This window comes from Girardinichthys multiradiatus, chromosome Y (genome assembly GCF_021462225.1).
Source record: "Girardinichthys multiradiatus isolate DD_20200921_A chromosome Y, DD_fGirMul_XY1, whole genome shotgun sequence".
In the NCBI taxonomy this organism is placed as follows: domain Eukaryota; kingdom Metazoa; phylum Chordata; class Actinopteri; order Cyprinodontiformes; family Goodeidae; genus Girardinichthys; species Girardinichthys multiradiatus.
In genome coordinates this window covers 21,533,502-21,558,907 of record NC_061818.1, presented here as the reverse complement: position 1 = coordinate 21,558,907, position 25,406 = coordinate 21,533,502, and the positions used below count along the sequence as shown (strand labels likewise).

Sequence of the window (25,406 nt, the reverse complement as noted above, 5' to 3'; positions counted from 1 at the left end):
TGTCTCAATAAACTACCAATTATAAGCAGCTAGACCTACAGTTTCTGGTTTGTATTCATCATGGAGGAGAGCAAGCTTATCTTCAGCCTGGACCACCTTGATGAAGGTCCCTCAGTCGTCTTTTCCAAAGACAAACCACTAACTCTGGAGTGTCAGCATGACCTCAGTCTAAGAATGAATCTAGAGCTGAACCAAAACCCCCGCACTCAGCCCCTCTACCTGCCCCACCCTCCTTCATCTCCAGGATCCTTATCTGATTTGACAGCATCATCAGCAGACCTCCTCATCTCAACTGGCTTGGTCAAATCCTCCTCCACAGACCTAAAACCGACGGAGAGCAGCACCCTGAGAGATAAACCCCTCCTCAGCCTGGTCAAGTCCCTCAGTACAGAGATCTCCCGCCGGGGTGAGCCTGACGACAATCTCTCAAAGTCAGACTCCAAGCTGCATTTACATCTCTGGAAGCAGGCTACTCATCCAAAGTTGCCAGACTATGGGGCTGTATCAGGGATGCTGAGTGAAAATGAAGACTGGGTATCTCCTTTGTCCGCCGGCAGCGTGTCTCCTACTGAACCACGGGGCAGTTCCCTGATTGCTGAGCTGGAGGACACCAGGAGAAGGTTTTCAGAGGCCATGCAAGATCCATTGAGCATGCTGAGTAAGATCATGGGGGACGAGAGCTCTGGAAACCCCAAGCAGGGTAGAGGGTCTGGTACAGGAGACTCGCCAGCCTCCCAGGGCAGCTGTGAAAGAGACGGGAGCAGTGAAGATTCAGACCTCAGATGTAGAAAGAGAATGGACAGTGAGCACATAACTGTGTGTGATGCTCCACTCAAAAGATTTCAAAAAGAGTCACTGATGCAATCTTCAATGTTCTCAAAACAAAACACCCAAAGCAGAGAGAAGCATCTGGAAATCTGCACTTTTGGGGATGTGATCCAAGTGGTGGAGCTTCAGAACAGATCCCTAGAGAGACATCATAAAAGTTACTCCTATCCTCAAGTTTCGTTTTCAGGATCATCATTGCCTTTTTACTGGCTCATCCCCGTAAGTCTACTGGCTTACGGGCTCTTCGTTCTTCCTCTGCCTCCGTACTTGTCCGGTCTGTCCATGGGGATTGCATACGGCTTCATATTGGGCTTGGTGGTGGACTTTGTGTTTGCCCCACGATGCGCCGGCAGTAGAGGCAAACAGGGGTGTCAAAGCAGGTCCAGACACATGAACGTGGATCCGCTGGATGGAAAGCTCATGGATACAGAGATCATTGAGGTAATTCCTGGGAGACACTTGTAGTAAATGTTACTATTTCTTTTTTTTTATTTAGTTATTTAATTTGTGCAAGTTTATTTATACAAGTTAAACTCATTAAGACCTGTGCTCTCCTTTCTGAGAGGAATTTATTCACACAAACAGTGACACTAAAACAAACCTAATAAACCTACACAAATGAGGCGAAATTGTCATTTTGTTTGTTGCCGATATGACCCACATGCAGAAACCACTCAAAAAGATTATAAAGTTTAAAGAGTTTATTTTATTACAGGATTGTGGAAGGCGTGGTCCAGGGCAAGAACTCCTCGGCTGCATGGAGAGGTAACAGGTAAGTGGTAACAGTTAGGATTTGCTGTGTAATGTATCTTACTGTTAAGGTTCCGGGTTTGGTAAGCTTGATAAGCCTGGTTACGTAGGTTTGACTGATCCTTCCCAAGGATCAGAACTTAGGTTCGGTGCGTTCTTTCAGATGGAGTCCAGAGGTGCCGCTCATTGGAGGGTGGACAGGGTTCGCTTGGAGGAAGCTGAGGTTATGGAGTCTGGTTGCTGCCAGCGGAGCTTGACCGAATATCCAAACTTGAATTCTTGGCATGAAAAGGCGAAGGCGGGTAGGTTCTTCAAAGGAACTTGAGCTGTGTCCAAAACTGAACCTGGAAACAAGTAAGGACAAGATCAATAAGTCTAGGCTTAGCATAAACATGGAGTTCGTTTACTTTGGCCAATTGAATGTACCACAGAGGCAAAACACTCAGGCGTCGAAGTGCTGGCAGCATGCTCCTTTTTAACCTCCCAGCTGATCACAGAGATGGAAAACACCTGTCCTTAACCTAACAGAGCACAGGCGACACCTAGGGGTGAAGCACAGTTAATAGCAGGCACAAAATAAAGTCAGCCACTCCCAGAACCCGACATCATCCCCCCCTCAACGGCCGCCACCTGGCAGCCCAGATAAGCCAAGAGAAGCAGGATAGTCACTAATTAAAAAAGGGTCGCAGATAAATGACCAAGGCACCCAAGAACGGTCCTCAGGACCATAACCATCCCAATCTACGAGGTATTGCCAGCCCTTACCCCGCCGATGGGAGTCCACTATGCGGCGAACCGAATAAACAGGATGCCCCTGAAAGTCCCAGGCGGGTGGAGGGGGTTTGGCCGGAGGGCAAAACCTGCTGGTGGCCACAGGTTTGAGCTGGGACACATGAAAAGTGGGATGAATCCGGAAACTGGGCAGGAGACGGAGGCGAACAGTGGTGGGACTAATAACAGACAATATCTCCTAAGGACCAATGAATCTAGGAGAGAGTTTCATGAAGAAGACTTAAGTGGGATGTCCCGGGATGAGAGCCAGACCTTTTGACCAGGTTGATATAGAAGCGCCGGCCGGCGCCGTCTATCAGCAAAGTGTTTGTTTTGGAGTGCGGTTCTTTGCAGGGCCCTGACCGTGGAATCCCAAACCCGCTTACAGCAGCAAATGTGATGTCTGATGGATGGATCAGCTATCTCCTTCTGGTTGGCGGGGAACAATGGTGGATGATAGCCCAGCGAAACCTCAAATGGGGAACGACCGTTTGCAGATGAGATATATGCATTATGTGAGTACTCCACCCAAGGTAAAAAATTGCTCCAGTCTATGGGGTTAGAGGAAGTCAAACATTTAAGGATGCTCTCTAGTTCCTGATTCATGCGCTCTGTTTGACCGTTGGACTGTGGGTGGTCACCTGTAGTCAGGGAAACTTTGGTTTTTAAAGCCGCACAAAATTGTCTCCACACTTGGGAGGTGAATTGGGGACCACGATCAGAGAGGATTTCTTGTGGTATCCCATGAAGCCGAAATACATGTTTAACTAGTAGGTTTGCAGTTTGTAATTCAGAGGGTAATTTATTTAAAGGAATGAGGTGACAGGCCTTGGAGAAGCGGTCTATGATAGTGAGGATTGTGGTCATTCCATGAGAGTTAGGCAGTCCAGTAACAATATCTAGGGCAATGTGAGACCGAGGGCGTGCAGGGATACTGAGGGGCTGGAGCAAACCTGCTGGGGGCTGGTTAGTTGGCTTATTTTGAGCGCATGTGGCGCACGCTTTGACGTATTCAGTCACGTCCTTGTGTAGTGACGGCACCCAGAATCTCCTGGAGATCAAAGCCACTGTCCGACTGATTCCGGGGTGAGCTGAAAAGTTAGTTGAATGGAACCAGTGGATAAGTTGCGCTCGAACAGAGGTGGGAACAAAAGTACGGTTAAGTGGTCCGGTCTTAGGGTCAGGTTCATGTTGTTGAGCTTGTTGGACTATACTCTCAATCTCCCAAGTGAACCTACAAGGCAGCTGGGAGGTAAGATGGGTGCAGGTTGTTTTTCGGACTCATCAGACAAAAACTGACGGAAAAGGGCATCAGGCTTCTGATTCTTAGAGCCAGGTCTGTAAGAAAGGCAGAGGTTAAATCGGGAAAAAAAAAGAGACCAACGGAACTGACATGAATTAAGCCGCTTAGCTGATTGCAGATAGGATACATTTTTGTGATCCGTCCATACCAAAATAGGATGCTCGGCACCCTCCAGCCAATGTCGCCACTCCTCCAGTGCCAGTTTGATGGCTAGTAGTTCTCTGTCCCCCACATCATAGTTTTGTTCAGCGTTTGATAATCTGCAGGAGAAAAATGCACAAGGATGAAGCCGTTTATCAAGGTCAGAGTTTTGAGAGAGTACCGCCCCCATTCCCATGTCTGAGGCATCTACTTCTAATGTGAACTGCTTGGCTGGGTTAGGGTGGATCAGAATGGGCGCTTGAGAGAATTTTTGCTTCAATAGATGAAAAGCTCGATCGGCCTCCGGATTCCACTTGAACTGAATTTTGGAAGAAGTTAATGCAATTAGAGGAGCAGCAGTTTGGCTATAGTTGCGGATAAATCTCCGATAGAAATGTGCAAATCCAAGGAATCTCTGGAGCTGTTTGCGTTAAGCTGGGAGTGGCCATTCCAGGACTGCTTTGATTTTGTCCGGATCTGAGCGTACCTGTCCACCCTCTAGAATGAACCGCAGGAAGGTGACTGAACTCTTATGGAAGTCGCATGTTTCTGCTTTAATGAAAAGCCGATTTTCCAAGAGACGTTGCAGGACTTGACGGACATGATGGCGATGTTCGATGATGTTCTTAGAATAGTTGAGAATGTCATCTAAGTAAACGAAAACAAATATATTCAAAAAATCTCTCAGCACATCGTTCACTAACGCCTGAAACACTACAGGTGCATTGCTAAGTCCAAATGGCATAACCAAATATTCAAAATGCCCTAGGGGCATCTTAAATGCTATCTTCCACTCGTCTCCCTTGCGAATCCAGACGAGGTGGTAAGCATTTCGTAAGTCCAACTTAGTGAACACAGTGGAACCATGGACTGGTTCAAAAGCAGATGAGAGTAATGGTAAGGGATATTTATTCTTAACTGTGATTTGATTAAGTCCACGGTAATCAATACATGGGCGTAATGATCCATCCTTTTTGCCGACGAAGACAAAACCAGCACCAAGTGGAGCGGATGATGGATGGATGATTCCAGCTGCCAGAGACTCAGAAATATATTTCTCCATGGTAATCCATTCAGGCTGAGAAATATTATATAGCCGACTTGATGGTAAAGGTGCTCGAGGAAGAAGATCAATTGCACAGTCATAGGGTTGGTGAGGAGGGCGAGAGAAGGCCCTGAATTTGCTGAAAACCATTTTCAGGTCATGATATTCAGAGGGAACTTGAGTGAGATCTGAAGGCTCCTCCCCCTTATGGTCCATAACCGGGATGTTAGGTGAAACAGCTGACTGTAAACAAAGAGAAAAACATTTAGATGACCAGGATTTGACTCGAACTTCTGCCCGGTTGAGATGAGGATTATGAATCTGCAGCCAGGGAAAGCCTAGGACTACAGAATTCTGAGAAATGGGAAAAACAAGAAGCGAAATATATTTTCTGTGATTACCTCATATTATCAGTTTGAGCGGTTTGGTCTGGTGGGTAATGCCGTAGAGAGAATTTCCATCCAGAGCTTGGACTTGACATGGCGTAGGGAGAGGTTCCGTTTCAATTTGATATTTACTGACTAGGATTTGATCAATTAAATTTTGATCGCTACCAGAATCGATTAGGGCTGACAGGCTGATAAGTTCATTATTAAATAACAAGGTGGCAGGCAAGGTAAATCTAGGGGTCTTGGAGCTACAAAGTTAGTGCACCGCCTTCCCCTTCACAGTCAACGGACCCCCCCTTTTGGCCGAAGTCGGCAGGTAAACACAAAATCAGCTGAACCACAAGTCTGGTCCTCCCTAGTTGCATGGGTTCTGGTTCTGCGGAACAGAGCGGCTGAGGTGCTGCGGAAGTAGATCTAGAGCCTGAGGGTGATTGTGGTTTATTTACCAGACGCCCAGACCAGATTATTTTTCTCTCTCTCATTTGTGCATTGATTGTTATAGCTAGGGCAATGAAATCGTTTAATTCTTTAGGCTCATCCAACAGGACTAACTCGTCCTTTACGGCCTCATCCAACGACTGAAAAAATATGGCTTTAAGAGCCGACTGATTCCAACCTGAAGCTGCTGCGAATGTGCGGAAATCTATGGAGAACTCAGTTAAAGGTTTTTTCTGTTGTTGTAGCTCCACAGACGGCGTGAAATGTGAGTCTGATCAGTCTCTTGAGCAGATGTTTGTTTAAACTCTTTGATAAATTCATCATAGGTGCATCCAAACTGATTACAATCAGTAAATCTAGATTCTGTACACCGAAGTGCTTTTCCAGTTAATAACCCTAGGACATATGAAATCTTGACATCATCGTGAGGAAAAGATTGAGGTGACCAGTTGAACACCAGCTTACACTGTAGCAGAAACCCTCCATAGTCTCTGATTTCTCCAGAAAATTACTCCGGATTAGGGGAAGTTACGTCACGTCCAAGAAGTAATTGTTGAGACAGCGGACTTTCGGTAGCACCACCAGGCGAAGAGGAGTCCTTGGTACTGAGGATATGCTGCAAGAGAGAGGAGATTTGTTCAAGCTGCTGGTTAGCTTGTTTCTGTTGTTCGTGGAGTGAGCGGAGAGATGAACCTTGAGCCTGAATTTGGTGACTATGTTCGGAAATAGTTCTTTTAAGTGTCTCTGCTGGGTCGGCTTGGCCTGAGTGTTCTGTCACTTTGTTTGTTGCCGATTTGGCCCACATGCAGAAACCACTCAAAAAGTTTAAAGCGTTTATTTTATCACAGGATCATGGAAGGCGTGGTCCAGGACAGGAACTCCTTGGCTGCATGGAGAGGTAACAGGTAAGTGGTGGATTGTAACAGTTAGGATTTGCTGTGTAATGTATCTTACTGTTAAGGTTCCGGGTTTGGTAAGCTTGATAAGCCTGGTTACGTAGGTTTGACTGATCCTTCCCAAGGATCAGAACTTAGGTTCGGTGCGTTCTTTCAGATGGAGTCCAGAGGTGCCGCTCATTGGAGGGTGGACAGGGTTCGCTTGGAGGAAGCTGAGGTTATGGAGTCCGGTTGCTGCCAGCGGAGCTTGACCGAATATCCAAACTTGAATTCTTGGCATGAAAAGGCGAAGGCGGGTAGGTTCTTCAAAGGAACTTGAGCTGTGTCCAAAACTGAACCTGGAAACAAGTAAGGACAAGATCAATAAGTCTAGGCTTAGCATAAACATGGAGTTCGTTTACTTTGGCCAATTGAATGTACCACAGAGGCAAAACACTCAGGCGTCAAAGTGCTGGCAGCATGCTCCTTTTAAAACCTCCCAGCTGATCACGGAGATGGAAACACATGTCCTTAACCCAACAGAGCACAGGCGGCACCTAGGGGTGAAGCACAGTTAATAGCAGGCACAAAATAAAGTCAGCAACTCCCAGAACCTGGCAGATATATCTAAAGCAATAAAAGCAACAGCAACAAACATCCATTAGACACTTTCTTTAAAAGCTGTTTTAAATCTCTGAAAGTGGTCAGTTTGGAGAGTTTTGGGTCTTGCAGCGGAGATTCCAGGATGCCAAATAAATGCAACAAATACAACAAATACAGTCCTAACAATATGGATTGGTTCTTCCAGTAAAGGTGTGTAAAATTGCAATAAGATAATCTCACACTAAAAAATTTATGTTTTTAAGTGCCCCAACCAATCTTTTCAAAATAAATACAGTATAATTGAAGCATTTCTTTCCTTATACTTCACTTTTTTACATTGGTCAGAGTGCACACATTATTGTGAAACAGTGAGTTAATATTGACTTTCATCCTGCAAGCAGAAAAAGTAATGTATAAAATATAACTAACTGCAAAATATCTCCATCTTAATATTGTTTCAGTTAACCTACTGACCTACAATAGGTCATGCACAACCTCTAAAAAGACATTACTGTGGCTATATATTCTGTTATCTCTGCGCATGATCATCTTAAAGGCTGTCTTTTTGTCACATTAACTATTTGCCTACATGAAAATAAGCCTGCAGCTATATAATGATCTTTGCATGAGGGACAGTCTGCACAATAGCAGATATGTGAGATGCTGTAATGCACAAGCAGTCCTTCATAGAATATTTTTGTGGTTATTTCTGTCTAACAAACTGCCTGCAGGCTCTGCAGGTTCAGCAGCATCGAGAAGGTCATAATGAACACAGAGCTATTGAGATAAACAAAGTGACATTTCAGATACATCCACTGTGATCGGATATGAATGCATTCCGCTGGGTCTCATGTTTCCCCTCCTGCTGAGCTGTTCTGTTACATTTTGCTCCATTGTTGACACTTTAAAACCAATTCACAGTTTCTTTCTTCTTCCTTGCATTGTTGTGTATTATTTGAGATTTAAAGGCCTGTTTGCTTACTTCCAGGGCTGGATGAATGAGGCGCACAGCTACGATCCTGATACCTTTCACCCCTCCATAATGCTTTCAGTGTATGTGACGCTGGATAGCAGCCGGCTGCGCTTGGCAGAACCCCATGCCAACATCCCCCGGTGGGCAACTTTCAATGAGCCACTCCACAAGTCCGTGTTTTTGCACTCCCGTACTTACCAGCTGACTAACAGTAAGGTGAATGTTTTAACAATTAAATCTAACCTATTCACTTCAGAAGAACAGGCCACAGTGTGAGGTAAGTGACAAAGCTGAGGTGACCTCTGAATTGAACTTTTCACACTGACCTGTCTGCGTCCACTTTGTCACCTAACACGGAGGTGAAAGACCTACAGGACTGAGTGATGATGCACTGAATACACTTGACCTCCCTGCCCGGAAGAGGGTATAAACCCTTTCAGCTTAATGACCGAATTAAGTTTTTGCATGCCATCCCTTTAACGTGCACAATGAAGGTTTAGGAGATGGAAAATAAAATGGAAATGACTCCTATTTGTCAGTGCCTGATGCAAATGTGTTCTCCCAGGTGTCTCTGGTGCCTCCTGGTTTAGCTCGCAAGAGGATTTGGAACAAGAAGTACCCCATCTGCATCACTCTGGCTGAGGGGGAGCTGGGGGTGGACAGCCTATTGGAAGAGCAGGAGGAGGGTGAAACAGTAGAGAGGTCCACCATCCCCAGCCATCAGTCCTCTGTCACTCTGTATCTGTTTGGCCGCACAGGAAGAGAGAAAGAGGAGTGGTTTCAGCACCTTCTATCTGCCTCGAAGGCTGCAGTCCAAAGTGAATCGAACACAGAGGAGAACGCAGGTAATAAGAACATATTTAGCTAGTGAGCACTTTATCTTACTTTGCTGAAGGTGCATGCAAACAATCAGGGATTTATCAACCAACTGTCACCTTTTGTCTGTCACTCAGAAGCACAGAGTGGAGGAGAGGCTGTAAAGGAAGGCACAGAAGAGATTCCTGACTTATCGATTAAAACAAGAACGCTGTTGGACTACAGCACCTACATGATGCAGCCGATTGACTCAGATAGATACAGTCCCATGCCCAGCCCCAGCTGCAGTGCCAAAGGAAGCCCCTCAGCTGGCAAAAAGGTTCACAAACTACATTTGTACTTAGCTTTAGCGCCAAAATTACAAAAGTAGTGCCTTGCAAAACCACCTCATACCACATAAACTTTTTAACATTTTGTCAACACAACCACAAACATTGATGTATTAAACCTTGGGTTCCAAGTTCCAAACTTACCCTTAGGATTTATGGGAATTTGCAGGTATTAATTAGAATTAAAAGGAATAAAGCTGGAATTTAAAACATTGAAGGTTGGCCTTTAAAAGTCTAAAGTCAGTTTAGGTGGATGGCAATGTCTTGGTAAGTCTAGAGCTGTGCCAAGATTGTGGCTTGAAAGGTGCTCTAAGAGATGTTGAAAGCTTTGGAGGCTGTTTTCTAGCAAGCCTCTGAAAGTCCACCTGTATTATACAAAGGTACACTCTATTTACTAATTTGGTGATTTCTGAGGCAATTGGTTGCTCAAAATTTTATTCAGGGGTATTACATTAAAGGGGCCCACAATTATGTGCAACTTTGTGTTGGCATCTCATAAAATCCCAATGAAATACAAGTTTGCTGATGTAACATGGGAACATGTGAAAACGTTCAAGGGCTAGGAGTTATTTTGCAATGCACTGTGATGGGAATTGGTGATTAAACCAAGTACCAGATTGAACAGCTATTTCTGTCACCCTATATAGGAACAATTTTCTTGGTATTTTCTGCAGATCTCCACTGAAGATCGTGCTTCTGGGAGTGAAGCTGGAGGTGACTCCGGGGCAATTACTGAGCCAGGTGGATGCTCTGCAGACGGCCAGCCCGCCTGGATAAATTCCCTGGTGGGGAGGATTTTCTGGGACTTTCTTAGAGAGAAATACTGGGCCGATCAGGTGGCTCACAAAATCCAGAAGAAACTCAGCAAGATCAAGGTGAAGCACATGTCATGGATGGTAACGGTGGTGTTTTTGGCAGTTGTTTTTAAATATGTGATCCATCAACCAGTCAAGTCAAGTTTATTTATATAGCGCTTTTCAGCAACAAAGCACTCAAAGCGCTGTACACGAGGAAAAACATTACAATGACACAGTGATACAATGATACAGTGCAGTCAATGCACATTAAATGTTCAAGGATTTTCAGGTTGATCCAGAATACATAGATGGCTGAAGTCAAAACGAGATTCTCAACTATTTTTAATATCATGCAAGCAGCAAACACTTTCTTGTAAGCATTATTTTTGGTCAAGGTAATACGACTTTACAATATTCACATATACTCTTCAGCTCTTTGTTTACATGGAAGAGAAAGCCTTTGCTGAAAATGTGCTCTTCCAGGTTTCCAAGGCAGGTGGAGACCTTCTATTTCACAAAAGAGAAATGATGACGCTGCATCCCCCATTACTCATTCCCTCTTCTTTTTGACTCACATTATCCCTTTTAGTCTCCCACATGCACACATTCATCCACACTACAGCTATCTCTTCCAGCTCATTGGTTTGTGTTAGAGGAACATACCTACCTCTTTAATTTTTTTTTTTTTACTTTGAAATTAAAACACTATGTTTACAGATGAAATTCTCCTGCCTCATACAGTTTCCTTACTTCATGAACGAGTTGACGCTGGCTGATCTGGACATGGGAAGCTGCCTTCCTCAGGTCTTAACCACATCAAAACCTACACTGGACCGCAGAGGTAAAGTATGCTTTATACCAGCACAAGGAACTTTGAACATTTATTTCAACCCTGGTTCTCTGTGTTTCAGGTACAAGATACATTAGGAAAACTAAATTGTCTGGCCCAGTGTGACGTGGGTTAGATAGGACAACACACAACATTAATATTCTGTTATACTCAAACCAATGCGAAAATAGTTGCATATTTGATAAAGTGTACAAAAACCCCTCAAAATAGATTGTTGCAATGAGGACTTCGTGACCCTAAGGTGCCAATATTTGTAATTGTTGCTTTAACTGTAGACATGTAGAAAGTTTAGGTCAGATATTGTCTTGGTGAACTTTTCAGAAGGAAGATCATCATACATTTACCTTACTTGAAAGCAGAAAATTAAATGGCTAACAGTAAGGTGAATGTTTTACCTCCAAACGAAACCTATGCAAAGCAAGGACAACAGTTCCTGGGGTCAGAACGCATCCTTACCAGAACTTAAAGTTCAGACACGGAAAACATCTGCTTGTTTGTGAGCCTGATTAATCCAAACTTGGCAGACAAAAATCTGGCAGAGTGTTGCAGAAAAAGACAAGCTTAAGTACGACTGATGATAGAGTGAGACGATACAGATAAGTTCATTAGAAAGAAGGAGGAGCCAAGACATAGTGATCTAGAAACCTTTCAAAGAGGGAAACTGAGGACATCTCCAATGTCATTTGGATATATATATAAGTTACATATATATATATATATATATATACAGGTCCTTCTCAAAACATTTGCATATTGTGATAAAGTTCATTATTTTCCATAATGTCATGATGAAAATTTAACATTCATATATTTTAGATTCATTGCACACTAACTGAAATATTTCAGGTCTTTTATTGTCTTAATACGGATGATTTTGGCATACAGCTCATGAAAACCCAAAATTCCTATCTCACAAAATTAGCATATCATTAAAAGGGTCTCTAAACGAGCTATGAACCTAATCATCTGAATCAACGAGTTAACTCTAAACACCTGCAAAAGATTCCTGAGGCCTTTAAAACTCCCAGCCTGGTTCATCACTCAAAACCCCAATCATGGGTAAGACTGCCGACCTGACTGCTGTCCAGAAGGCCACTATTGACACCCTCAAGCAAGAGGGTAAGACACAGAAAGAAATTTCTGAACGAATAGGCTGTTCCCAGAGTGCTGTATCAAGGCACCTCAGTGGGAAGTCTGTGGGAAGGAAAAAGTGTGGCAGAAAACGCTGCACAACGAGAAGAGGTGACCGGACCCTGAGGAAGATTGTGGAGAAGGGCCGATTCCAGACCTTGGGGGACCTGCGGAAGCAGTGGACTGAGTCTGGAGTAGAAACATCCAGAGCCACCGTGCACAGGCGTGTGCAGGAAATGGGCTACAGGTGCCGCATTCCCCAGGTCAAGCCACTTTTGAACCAGAAACAGCGGCAGAAGCGCCTGACCTGGGCTACAGAGAAGCAGCACTGGACTGTTGCTCAGTGGTCCAAAGTACTTTTTTCGGATGAAAGCAAATTCTGCATGTCATTTGGAAATCAAGGTGCCAGAGTCTGGAGGAAGACTGGGGAGAAGGAAATGCCAAAATGCCAGAAGTCCAGTGTCAAGTACCCACAGTCAGTGATGGTCTGGGGTGCCGTGTCAGCTGCTGGTGTTGGTCCACTGTGTTTTATCAAGGGCAGGGTCAATGCAGCTAGCTATCAGGAGATTTTGGAGCACTTCGTGCTTCCATCTGCTGAAAAGCTTTATGGAGATGAAGATTTCATTTTTCAGCACGACCTGGCACCTGCTCACAGTGCCAGAACCACTGGTAAATGGTTTACTGACCATGGTATCACTGTGCTCAATTGGCCTGCCAACTCTCCTGACCTGAACCCCATAGAGAATCTGTGGGATATTGTGAAGAGAACGTTGAGAGACTCAAGACCCAACACTCTGGATGAGCTAAAGGCCGCTATCGAAGCATCCTGGGCCTCCATAAAACCTCAGCAGTGCCACAGGCTGATTGCCTCCATGCCACGCCGCATTGAAGCAGTCATTTCTGCGAAAGGATTCCCGACCAAGTATTGAGTGCATAACTGTACATGATTATTGGAAGGTTGACGTTTTTTGTATTAAAAACACTTTTCTTTTATTGGTCGGATGAAATATGCTAATTTTGTGAGATAGGAATTTTGGGTTTTCATGAGCTGTATGCCAAAATCATCCGTATTAAGACAATAAAAGACCTGAAATATTTCAGTTAGTGTGCAATGAATCTAAAATATATGAATGTTACATTTTCATCATGACATTATGGAAAATAATGAACTTTATCACAATATGCTAATTTTTTGAGAAGGACCTGTCTACATAACTAGGCTGCACGGTGGCGCAGTTGGTAGCACTGTTGCCTTGCAGCAAGAAGGTCCTGGTGTCGATTCCCGACCGGGGGGTCTTTCTGCATGGAGTTTGCATGTTCTCCCCGTGCATGCGTGGGTTCTCACTGGGTACTCTGGCTTCCTCCCACAGTCCAAAGACATGCCTGTTAGGTTAATTGGTCTCTCTAAATTGCCCTTAGGTGTATGAATGAGTGTGTGCATGGTTGTTTGTGTGTTACCCTGTGATAGACTGGTGACCTGTCCGGGGTGGAACCCTGGATGGATGGATGGATGGATGGATGAAAAATGGATTCTTAGTACCACTAAAGGCAGTACAAGGACCACCATTGGCAAGCTAAACAAGCACACTCCCTTGGTTCAGGTCATAATCTTATTTGTTGTGTAACAAATAGAATTGCGGCCTCTCATTGTCTCCTTTAGTGAAGTGATTTGCAATCCTCTTAATCAAGGTTTCCATGACATGTTGAACCCACGCGTTACTGATCTAACATCTCTCCAGCCAGATTAGATCAAGAGGATCTTTTGACTCATGCTCCAAGAAACCTCATGTATCCCTGCTGCTTAACTCCCTCCTCCTGTTTTATCATCAGGTTTGTGGCTGGACGTGGAGTTAGTGTACACAGGCTGCCTTCAGATGACCCTGGAGACTAAGATGAACCTGTGTAAGCTTGGCAAAGAGGGAGAAGGTGAAGCTCACAGCATTCCTGAGAACCTGCAAATGGGGTGAGCCTCCAAGAAAAATGCCTATTTCACATGCTTGGGTTGAATGAAGAAAAGAGATTCACAGCAACCCACGCAACTGTTTTTCAGCTCTAAGCCGAGGCGGTGTATATTGGCAGATAGCGATGAAGAGTCCTCCAGTGCTGGGTCTTCTGATGAAGACAAAATACCCCCATCTGATCCACAGAGTTCACTAGTTGATAAAAATACTCCTGCAGCAGCTGATGGGTAAATTTTTGCTATAAACATGAATAAATCATATATGAACAGCAGCTCAGCTGTGTAAAAGTATGGATCTGTGCCATTTTGATGCGTTACAGGCACACAGGCGGTAGCACAGGCAGAAAAATCCTGAGATTTGTGGACAAGATAGCAAAATCCAAATACTTCCAAAAGGCCACAGAAAATGAGTACATCAAGAAGAAAATAGCTGAGGTCTCCAACATGCCTCTAATGCTCAGTGTGGAGGTCCTGGAGCTTTCTGGAACGCTTACTATAAACATACCTCCTCCTCCTACTGATAGGATATGGTACTTACCTTCCCAGCCTTGACTTCTTTTTAAACTTTTCATATGCATAAATTTACTACAAACTGCATGTTTGGTTTTTCCTTCTGTCACGTTCCTCACTAACATTTGTCTGGTTTCAGGTACAGTTTCCGGGAGCCTCCAAGGTTAGACCTCCATGTGCGCCCCATGCTTGGAGAGAGGGAAGTCACCTTCACTCATGTGACAGAGTGGATTGAGAAAAAACTGCAGTGTAAGTTCCAGGTCAGTCCTTCAATTCAGCATCTGTGTTGCCGTGAGATGATTTCATAATGTCTTCACTAATTAGTAAATGTTGATACTTTCTGTATCCGAACAGAAAGTATTCGTCATGCCCAACATGGATGATTTATATCTGCCCCTGATGACCTCCGGCCTGGAAAAACCGCCTGCATCCAGCGATTCTTCTGTGATTTCATCTTCTCACCAATCTTCCATGGAGTCTCAGGAATACTTGTCAGAATAGCACTACCTCGTGGCTGCAGAGCATGTTATGTTGAAGAAAACTAGATGTTGTGCATCTATTGTGATGAATGTTTGAAAGAGCGTTAGGATGCAGCAGATTGGTGGTCATACTAAATGACCTGGTAATTAGCGCAGGAAAGATGCTTCCTGAATCCATGCTGAAGTGAAACTGTGACCTTGGGACCGTCAGAATTGCTAGTGACCAGGATGACTGCCCCCTTAAAAAGACCACATTGTGAATAAGTAAAATAAATTTATTATTCTGTAAGAATTTTAGCCCTTCTTTCAGGCCTCCTCTAAAGGCATTGCCTTTAGAGGATTTTTTTTCAGTGGCCCCTATGAATAAAGCGGAGGTTATAGTGTTAAAAATAAAACTTCAGACCCCTAAAGTGCAAATATATTCATATATATTCAATATTCATATGACACATTTGCTTCTTGCATTGTAGTTGTTAGATTTAAGTGTGAACACAAGTTTTCTTCCTCTCACCATAAAGGCTCTTTTCTCCTGGTCTGTCTGGAAGCGCCCCTGGCTGAATTTGGAAGTGGTGTCGATGAACTTGAGCTCAATGGCTTCGTTGGCCCTGCGTGATGTCTGTGTGAGCAAAGACTGTGGGAGGACACGCATACTTAAATGGGTTAAAATACAATTTTAACTTAAGTGTTTATTAAGTATTTAAAATCAGAGAAAGGTTTAACAGCGTACTCCTCTGTACGTTTTGTGTAAAACTAAGTCTTCCCACCTTTCTGAGTGTGAGGACACGTTTCTTAGGGCCAACAACGCAACCTTTCACCATCACAAAATCATTATTTACTTCACCATAGCGGGGAAAACTCCCCTAAAGAAAGAAAATCCAGAAAAGAAGACAATGGAGAAAAATATTTTTATCAGGACAGCTCAGGACATATATTGCATTTTATTAGGAAGAAAACTAAAAAAACACCTCAACTACCTTTATTAATAAACTAATTTATCTTTATTATCTGTTGTATGATTAAGAAACGTAGGATATGTTAAAAAAAGACATACATTTTTCATTAAATGTCAAGTAGGAATAATAAGTTACTACATGCAAAAATTATCTGGGGAGAATCAGATTAAACACCACCGCCCACATTTATTGGTATCTCTGGTAAAAATCTGTGTAAAGAAATTAATAAATAAATCTTTCATTGCAGTATCCTTCTCTCACTGATTATAAAAAAGGATTTTTTAGGTAAAAAAAAAAAACACACATGGTCTCTCCAATAATTACATAAATAGGAGCCTGAGGCATTTTTAAATTTCTGCTTTACAATTTCAGAGATTTTTATTAGTGCCAAGGAACATGACTCAGTAATCCATGGCTTCCTGTTTCCCTGAGTTACAAATATGGCAGACCAAAGAGGCCTACTTAGCTGATTTTTAAAAATAAAAAGACAAAGGAACATGCTGTTTAAGTTCCAGTAAAGCAGGTATTAATCTTTGTGTCAAAAAATGGCCACAAAAACATGATCCCATTTGTTAGAGTTAGAACAATATTTAAAAACGTACGCATATGAAACGAACAGGGCTAGACATGGGACCCATGTTTTTGCAAGGTTGTTTTTTCGCATTTTGTCATGTTACAACCACAAATTGTTATTCTTTTGTTGTGTATTTTATTGCGATTTAAAGTGATAGACTAACACAAAGTAGTGCACATTTATAAAGTAGAAGAAAACTGGAAAATGTGGTATCCATTTGGTATTCAGCAGCGAAGTCAATATTTGCAAAACCACCTTTTACTGCCATTACAGCTGTAAGTCTTTAAGTGTACGTCTCTACCAGCTTTGTGCCTTTAGAGGCTGAAGTTCTTTGTCAATTCTTGTTTGCAAAACGGCTCGAGTGCAGTCAAACTGGGAAGAGAGTTGAGAGCAGCAACTTTTAGGTGTTATTGGAGATTCTCATTTGCAGTTTAACTGGGCCATTTTAACACATGAAGATGCTTTCATGTAAACCACAGCATTGTAGCTCTGGCTGCATGTTTAGGGTTGCTGCCCTGCTGGAGGGTGAACCGTCACCCCAGAACCAAGTCTTTTGCCACCTCTAACAGGTTTTCCTGTATTTCGTTCCTTCATCTACTAATAAAGAAAAGTTTGCCCAAATAATGCTGCCACCTTTCAGGATGATGTGCAGTGTTAGTTTTACTAATTAGATGTCTTTTAAAAGCAGTTGGTTTTTTTATTTATGTGAATCAGAGTAAAGGGCACACAAAGGCCTGCCACAATTTACAGATTTTTATTTCTAAATAAAACCATGTATACTGTTGCTTTCACTTCACAATAATCCCATGCTTTGTCTTGGCCTATCACATAAAATCCAAACAGAAACAGCAAAGTTCAAATCTCACGATCACAGAATTGCAGCAAATCTTCCTATGTAAGGTAAGATTTTACTAGTGAACTGACAACTGGATTTATTTTAAGGCATTTTACTCATCTTTACCAGGAGTGCCAATAAAGGGGGAGGGTGCTACAAAAACATGAGTTTTATCTTAAGCAGTGACTTGAATTCAGAGAGTACCATTGGAGTGATGGTTTTCTGGCTGAGGTCGTAGTTAGGCGTTGTTTCGCACCACCTTTCAATCCTGGATGTGAACACCTCTGCCAATACGGAATATCTGAGGACACAATAGAGAACCTCTATTTGGAGATATATTTATCATTTTGAGAAAATGTAAATAAACTATTGTGATCAGGTATCAGGTTACTTTCTTGTTGATCTCAGTACGGTGCTGATAGCCTTTCTGACCGGCCCGAGCTACAGTGAAGCACACGCGTGCAGGATGCCAGGCACCAATGCAGGCCACCTTTCTCAGCCCCTTGTGGGTCTTTCTGGGGAGCTTCTTTGCGTGCCAGTGACTTGTCACTCCTAAAAGCAGAAGGCAGAGATACAGTCTACAGTATCTTCTCCTGTATACTATGGACAGCCCTGTTACTGCAACAACTTACAGCACAGTTCCTACCTTTGAAGCCATGACCTTTGGTGACTCCAATGACATCAATCATCTCATCCTGGTAAAAGACAGCAGAAATGGGCACAGCTTTCTCCAGGTGCTCCTTGGCCCAGTCCACTTTATCTGGGACTGTGCCCCCATTCAGCTGCACCTCCATGATGTGAGCCTTCTTCTGCTTTATAGGCAGCAGTCTCATCTGGAAACAAAGGAATTAGTAGTAAAACGAGCTTTGAAGTCTCGGATTATTATGTCACCTGTCCATTTGAGAGATCTCTTGCTTTCCAACAGCTATAATTAGAGTTATTAGAGGTCATATTCCAAAGCATAAGGTGTTATCAACACTGCGAAAAATTGACCCATGAAGCATTTGTAAGATCTGTGGATTTTCCAAGCTTTGAATAATCTGGTTTAGGTGCCAGGATTGACCTTGAAAAATATTTTTAAACTAATATTTGAAATGTTACTCCAAAGTTCTCCTCAGACTCACTGCGGTGGTCCAAGCCAACATGCTAAGGATTTAAAAGCTGTTCTGTCTATCTCATGTGGTCAGCATGCTCCTTTTGAAGTGGATGAGAAGGAAGAGAGTTGACTAGCTATCATTACACTATGGCACTGAGGAACAGTTGGATTTAGCCCACCTGAGAGTGAACAATAACCCTGATGACTGAGCAGTACTTCTTCATCAGATTAAAATCCTTATCCAGCTGTTTCTTTCCGGTCTCGTCCTGCCACTTCTTGCTGTACTTGGTGAAAGCCTTCTTCTTGCTCTTCACCCTGAAACACAGACAACCTCAGTGTAGGTATGTGAAAGAGACGGGTTTTAGCTGGTCTCTCAGTTAAGCATTGGTGTAGGTGATAAACGAACCACTGTACGCACCAGTTTTTATAAAATCGATGCCTTCATTCGTCACTGAGATGCTCAGCAAAGATGGTTTTCAGAGCACGCAAGCCCCGGACTGTTTGAATGTAACCCACAATCCCCCACCACAATTACAGGAGGGGTCTCAATAATGGTGACAGCCTCGACTTCTTCTCGCTTTGATATCTCTGTAATATAGACACAAACGGAAAAGATTTTATTGGACATATACACAGTCCCAGTCAGAAATTTAGATACACATCAAAAAATTGTGTTAAATGTTCTTTTTGTACCTTTATTGTAATTCATGTGCAGATTTTTGCATGTTTCAACTGGTTTTCTGACAATTTATCTGTGATGAGCTCTAAGCCTTTGAGATTGGAAGGCCTCCTTGCCATCACCCCAATGTTAAGCTTCTTCCACAGATTCTCTATTAGATTCAAGTCGGGACTTTGGCTGGACCACTCCAAAAAGTGAATATTAATCCCAGTCAGAAGAAACATGTTGAGAAAATTAAAAGATTAATTTAAACCTAAATCTACAAGGGTTATGAGTAATTGTGGGCTTTATATGTGGACACCCATATGTTTAATTATGACTCTGTTTGGTTCAGAGAAAATTACTATAGATTCAAACGTATGGACCTAGTTACACTTTTTAAAGATTTTAAAAGTTTATTGACTTCCCACTTTGGAAATAATGGCTCAAATCCATTACTAAAAGACAAAAATTATTTTGAAATTCATGCTTATGATGACTTTGTGTATGTTTTTGACCAAAATGGTAATATTTACTATGAATTCAATATGGAATACAAAAGATAAAAGGTAATTTGACCACGCATATGACATAAATTAGCACACAGTAACTACATTTTTGTGATAGAACTTCATGGAAGTAAATCTAGAAGCTGAACAACTTTTATGCACTACTGTTATTGACACATTCCATTTAAATGTAATGTTTGTAGAAATATACATATGGTAGTTTCCCTAAAGTAGCTGTACGTACTTAGGCCAGGGCGGTGCACCTCCCTCAGAGTGTGGGTCATGCCAGCCTTATATCCCAGGAAGGCAGTGAGGTGGACGGGGTGGCTGGGGTCGTCTCTGGGCCACGTGCGTACCCTACCCCTGTGCTTTTTGCTGCGCCTGCGGGGCAGGAACCCCATGTGCCCGTGGCGTGGGGCGTGGAACTTGCGATGAGACTGAAAAACACCATCAACAGCACTGAATAGAAGCAGGAAAAATCCTGAACATCCATAAGACAGATAAAATTTGCTCTGAAACATTTCTTTTCCAGGCAAAGTTTACACTATTTAAACTACTTGACAATTTTTTTTTTCACATTCTGATATTTTTTAATAAAAGTAGTGCTAAGTTGTAATCTTGAATTAAAACCAGAGGTCATAATGCAAAGGCGTCTTTTAGCTTTAGAGGTCTCATATGAAATCTGTGTCCAAATCAGAACCAGAAATTCACACCAAGGTAAAACTCAGACAATGAAGAGCACTTTACATAACCAGCCACTAATTTCACATGGTCTCCTCAGTGACAGCAATTACAATTTATATTTAGTTTATTACTTCTAAATGCTTTCATGTGAAGGACAAGGACATAATACAATACCAAGACCAGAAATCAAGAACAACAACAAAAAAATCCCAAAGTAAGCAAAACTGCGTCCCAATACTGACCATGATGCTGCAACCGTCCAGGCGAAGAATAGCAAGAGAAATTAACTAGTGCTGCTACAAGTGTCCAAGTGTCACACATAAAGTGATACACAGACTAGGCACTCTAATTTGGTGTTTGGCCCCGTCCAAGAGACGTATTCGCTTTCAAACAAGGAAATCATTGCCAAGTCCTGACAGTAGAAAACAGCTAGAGGGGAAAAGGGTAAAAAAAAGAAAAGGGTCAAAGCTTTGGGGCGGGTCAGGAGGCCCAGTCAGCGGGAACCGTACAACCAATAAAGGAGAGAGGGAGAATAAAGAAGACTTAACTGTCATGAAACCAAGGTTTAATTGGACCCAGAAAGTGATTTATCCCAGCCTAGAGAATAAAGATTTTACCTCATACCAATGTGTTTTTACTCTGTTCTAATGAGAGAGAGATTTTGGATGTTGCTACCATTACCTGCTGTCAGAGTATAGATAATTCCTTGGGTCTCTATGAGTGTGTTTACTTATTCATATGATCACGTTGTCAACTAAAAATAAACCTACTAGAAGATGCAATGTGACACAATACTATCTGAGTCATCCCAGAGAAGACTGGAATCAAATATTATCAAACACAGCTCACTCCTGAAGTTTATTTGAAAACTAACCTAGTGCAATCATTAGTCCTTTAGGGCTGAATCATTTTTCAAATGTACTTTTTCATATTAATGGCAATATCTGGGAACTTTTAATTAGTAACTCATGACAGTTTTTCTGTGGTATAAATTCAAAAAGGCTAGTCTTTTCTAAGCAGTGGGCACTAGACTAGAAGGGGAATCATGTTTATCTTGGCACCTTGCACACTTACTAGGAAGGTAAGGGAGGTTAAAACAAAAGGTTGTTGTTAAAAGAAAGCCACAAAAGAGGTCTTCCTGTCACCGAGTCTTCATGAAACAGCTTTCAATTATCCACATGCCAGCTAATTGTTTGTGAGAAATGCCAGAAAAAAGAGCCTATTCTGTCCTGCCATCACCAATGGAAATGTGTGGAGTTTGCTAAACAAAGGTGGTTCTGGCAAGAAACTAAGAATTTGCAGAAAAGCACCTCATGCTCACTGTTTCAAAAGACCCACAACCCTAGAAGGGTGGAGGATACCATATCTGTAAATTGATGTGAGATATGCTCTTTCAGTATATTCCTAATTAAACAGCAGAAGAAATTATATGAATTCTCTTCATTGTCCTTCATGTTAAAATGATTTAAATCCCAATACCTTACATTAAGCTTTCTATCAAAGGCCAAAAGTGCTAGAATCCAACAAATAAATACTTTGTTAAAGGAACATGTATGTGATTGTTTAAATAAAGCTGTAATAAATACAATAAATAAATAAATTATTTATCAATATTTAAACCACTGTCATTATTTTATTTGAAACACAAATCAATAACTATTCAATCATTAATGAAACTTCAATTCATTATATTAAAATCATATCGCAGTATTTTATTTTTTCATAATCCATGTCCTACAATTCATCTGCACAGCACATTGATTGCAGAAGAATCACTGTCTATAAAAATTTGAGGCCTATCGACTGACTTTAATTAGTTAGGCTGACAGATCAAATACATTTAAGATGTGCTGCAAAACATGAGTATGGGCTAATTAAATCCATACTAATTAAATCTTGGACGGGGGCCAACAATTATATTTTATCATTTTAATCAATGACTATTTCCACATTTATTAATCAAACCATTTAAATGTTTACATTGTATTTCCAGTTTTATTTACATGATATAATATTTAAAAATTAAGAAATTATTCATTTATTGAACTGAAACCAAATTCCTTGTGTGTCACAAACTTGGCAATAAAGCTGATTCTGATTCTGAATTGTGGCACTTTTGACCCTCGGTAGCTCTCGAGCACCATCTAATGGATTTAAACGGTATAACAATGCAACCTATTACCATTATCCGTCGACCTCCATGTTTTAAATATACTCGTCAAGAAAAGCAGTAGTAATTTTTCATTAAAATCGCTTTTCAAAGATAATCTTAAAATATATCCACAGCTGCTAAATGAAATTTGAACCTTTTCTTTTGGTGACCTCTAATTCGCCATTGTGCTGTGAGTATCACGCATGCGCCACCTCGAAAGGAGCTGTCGAGGTCGAACTGTAGGGTCTGTGTAATCTTGATCAAAACAAGGCACAAAATGCCCAAAGACTTTGATACAGAAGCGTACCCAGAGCCTCCACGGCAGACTCCAGTCGTGGATAAGCAGACTGCGCTGCCAAACCCTGCTCTAATCCTGTCTAAAGTCTTCTATTACACCGTGGACCTTCCTGTCACCACATTTAGAGGTAAGAGAAGCTAACTGGGCTAACAACAGGACACCGTACAAGCTAACATTTCTTTCATTTGGTTTTACCTGTGCCTGTGCTCAGCATGAGGCTTCTTTCACTCTTTCTCCAGATACTATTGACAGCATTCGGTCGAAAAACAAGCTGGTTTACTACCACCAGAAGTTCCGCCGTGTGCCCGACCTAACGGAGTGCCAGGAAGGAGATTACCCCTGCTACTACGAGGCAGAGATGCAGTGGAGGAGAGACTAGTGAGTCAAACTAATGATACAGAAACTTTAGCAAGGCATTGTATGTGTGAATATAAGACTAAAGCATGCAACGTATTTCTTCTACTAGAACAAAATCCTAAAGGATCTAATTAAAGGAAACCTTCAGGGTCTAAATCTGTAAAACATAAACACGGATGTGCTTATTGGTAAACATGGGCCTGCGTCCAGCATCTCTGGGGCCACATGTGGTTCTTCAGACCCTCCAAAGCGGTTCGACATAACTGCAGCCAAAACTAATATTGAAATGAGGAACGTTTGAAATTGTAAGTGTAATAAAAAGGCAAATATTAGCAGGTTTTCAAGAAATTATTTTTATTTAAATAGAATGACAACAGAATACCATTAATAGTACAAGGAATCCTGATTTTGCTCAGTGAGTTCTGTAATTTTTTCCTCATTAGGGCCACAAATTGCATGCTTTTTTCTCTTTTTTTTTTTTGTAAATATGAAATTAGGGCAGCAACTAATGGTTATTTTGGTAATTGATTAATCTGCCAACTATCTTTTGAATTGATCGATTAATAATCGGAGAGCAAAAGGTGCTTGATAGCAGATTTTTTTTTACAGGATTTGTACTAGGTGAAACTAAAGCTATGCCACCTGAGTTCTGGATAGATCATATTTACAGACAAGTTTTTCATCTTTAATGCAAAATGTATAAAGTTTTTGTACAATTTTTGCCCAATTATTGCTCTGAGTGGGTTGTTCTTTCAGGAAATGGCATGTTTTAGAGTCTGTATACATCTTTGAGTTACTAAATTAGTCAATGATTATTTCAGTAAACGATTAATCTGATTAATTGTTTCAGCCCTACATGAAATTTACCATTCACTGTATTTTTTCAAAGTGTTGAGATTTTTCATCTAAAATCAAAATATAGTAATAAAGTCATGGCTGTTTAGCTGTACTATAAACACTTTTTGTATTGTAGGAACACCTTTTTTTAAAGAATCGAGTAGCTTTTGTGACTCTAGACAAGCTATTTAGTCAACTCTAAAGGTTGCTGAGCCTGGTTTATGAGGAAGAAATCTTAAAACCACATGGGAAAAATCTTCTCAAGTGGCCAATGCCTGCTATGTTTTAAAGCACAGTGACAGTGTCCTATAAAGACAAGGAGACCTGTCAGAATTTGCTTTTTTTCTGATTGAAAACCAGCCTACAGATAGCACTGAGTGGAACATAAGATCTCCCTGGAATGGCATCAAGAATTCAGATGTAACATTTATTTACCCGTTACAGAAAGACCAGTTTTTTTCAAGTTTGCCTTTCCCAGTTTAAAAGAAAAGGACAGCTTCTCACCATCTTACTTCCAAAAATTTGGGGATTTTGTTCATTGGTTTACAGGATCAAATAAAGATGTCCGACGGAGAAAACATACATTAGTATTTCTGCAGAAAGTGGGCTTAGTTATAATCGTGGGTTACTGTTTTTCCCACCACAGTAAGGTGGATCAGGAGATTGTGAAGGTGGTCCAGGAACGAATGAGGGCCTGTCAGCAGAGAGAAGGGAACAGCTACGAGCAGAACTGCACTAAAGAAATCCAGCAGTTCCATGAGGTGACCAAGAACTTCCAGTCACGCTGTAAGTGTGAAAACTTGGACACATCTAGAGTATGTTTATGCCTATGAAATTGTTTTCAGAGTCCCAATATGTTTTAATTATGGCCTAATTCTTTTCCAGATGGAGATCTTGGAGCGTATGCTAGCGCGAAGAAGTGTCTAATGAAGCAGAAAGAGCGAATGATGGCAGCTCAGGCCCAGAGTGCTTAAGAACAGTTCTCTTTCTGTCCAGTGTATCAATTGTAAAATAAATTTATGTGATTATTTTCACAGTCTTACTTCCAATAAATGCGTGGTAAGGTTATATGCCAACGTTTAAGTGCACAACTTCATTTTTTTTTTCACAAACCAAATCTTTGTTTAACCAACAATTATCAATCAACTAGCTGCTAACCTAACTTGTGCTCCATGTTGTGAAAAATATATTTGGTTAAGCTGATTTCATTAAGTATAATTAAAGTATAAAGGCTGTTTTTGTAAATAACCAAACTATCCTCTGTAAACCAGTTCAGATTGTGATAAGGGATGGATTTTCATTCATTAAAAAAATTTAATTTCTTACGTTTGTAATGTAAAAAAAAAAAAAACTCAAATACATTAAGGGATATATAATACTGTAAACTTTGTTTTTCCGTCTCAAAATGTTCAGACTCAGATCAGTTGCTATTTCATAGATTTTTAATATCTGGACAACCTTGGAT

At 41.6% G+C, this 25,406-nt stretch overlaps 2 protein-coding genes and 1 pseudogene across 2 annotated transcripts; 2 read left to right on the top strand and 1 right to left on the bottom strand.

Annotated features, from left to right (window-relative positions):
• Window positions 1-3: 3 nt before the first annotated feature.
• LOC124864394 (testis-expressed protein 2-like) lies at window positions 4-15,275 on the top strand. Its single transcript, XM_047359171.1, has 11 exons — window positions 4-1,269; window positions 8,132-8,332; window positions 8,682-8,961; window positions 9,070-9,251; window positions 9,936-10,136; window positions 10,800-10,899; window positions 13,870-14,002; window positions 14,090-14,227; window positions 14,320-14,529; window positions 14,649-14,769; window positions 14,864-15,275. Exons 1-11 carry the CDS (start codon window positions 61-63, stop codon window positions 15,008-15,010), a joined length of 2,922 nt encoding a protein of 973 aa, XP_047215127.1. The 5' UTR covers window positions 4-60; the 3' UTR covers window positions 15,011-15,275.
• A 70-nt stretch (window positions 15,276-15,345) lies between these two features.
• On the bottom strand, window positions 15,346-22,499 carry LOC124864140 (annotated as a pseudogene).
• A 125-nt stretch (window positions 22,500-22,624) lies between these two features.
• On the top strand, window positions 22,625-25,017 carry LOC124864391 (NADH dehydrogenase [ubiquinone] 1 beta subcomplex subunit 10-like). The gene is made up of 4 exons (XM_047359170.1): window positions 22,625-22,874; window positions 22,987-23,125; window positions 24,588-24,727; window positions 24,827-25,017. The coding sequence occupies exons 1-4, from the start codon at window positions 22,727-22,729 to the stop codon at window positions 24,913-24,915; spliced, it is 516 nt and encodes a 171-aa protein (XP_047215126.1). The 5' UTR covers window positions 22,625-22,726; the 3' UTR covers window positions 24,916-25,017.
• The last annotated feature ends 389 nt before the right edge of the window (window positions 25,018-25,406 follow it).

Bases quoted from the DNA above. Each gene is read 5' to 3' on its own strand.
- LOC124864391 (XM_047359170.1), top strand. From the start codon at position 22,727: ATGCCCAAAGACTTTGATACAGAAGCGTACCCAGAGCCTCCACGGCAG. The intron at 22,875-22,986 runs GTAAGAGAAGCT...CTCTTTCTCCAG, and splicing joins TCCTGTCACCACATTTAGAG to ATACTATTGACAGCATTCGG. The intron at 23,126-24,587 runs GTGAGTCAAACT...TTCCCACCACAG, and splicing joins ATGCAGTGGAGGAGAGACTA to TAAGGTGGATCAGGAGATTG.
- LOC124864394 (XM_047359171.1), top strand. From the start codon at position 61: ATGGAGGAGAGCAAGCTTATCTTCAGCCTGGACCACCTTGATGAAGGT. The intron at 1,270-8,131 runs GTAATTCCTGGG...GCTTACTTCCAG, and splicing joins TGGATACAGAGATCATTGAG to GGCTGGATGAATGAGGCGCA. The intron at 14,770-14,863 runs GTCAGTCCTTCA...GTATCCGAACAG, and splicing joins AACTGCAGTGTAAGTTCCAG to AAAGTATTCGTCATGCCCAA.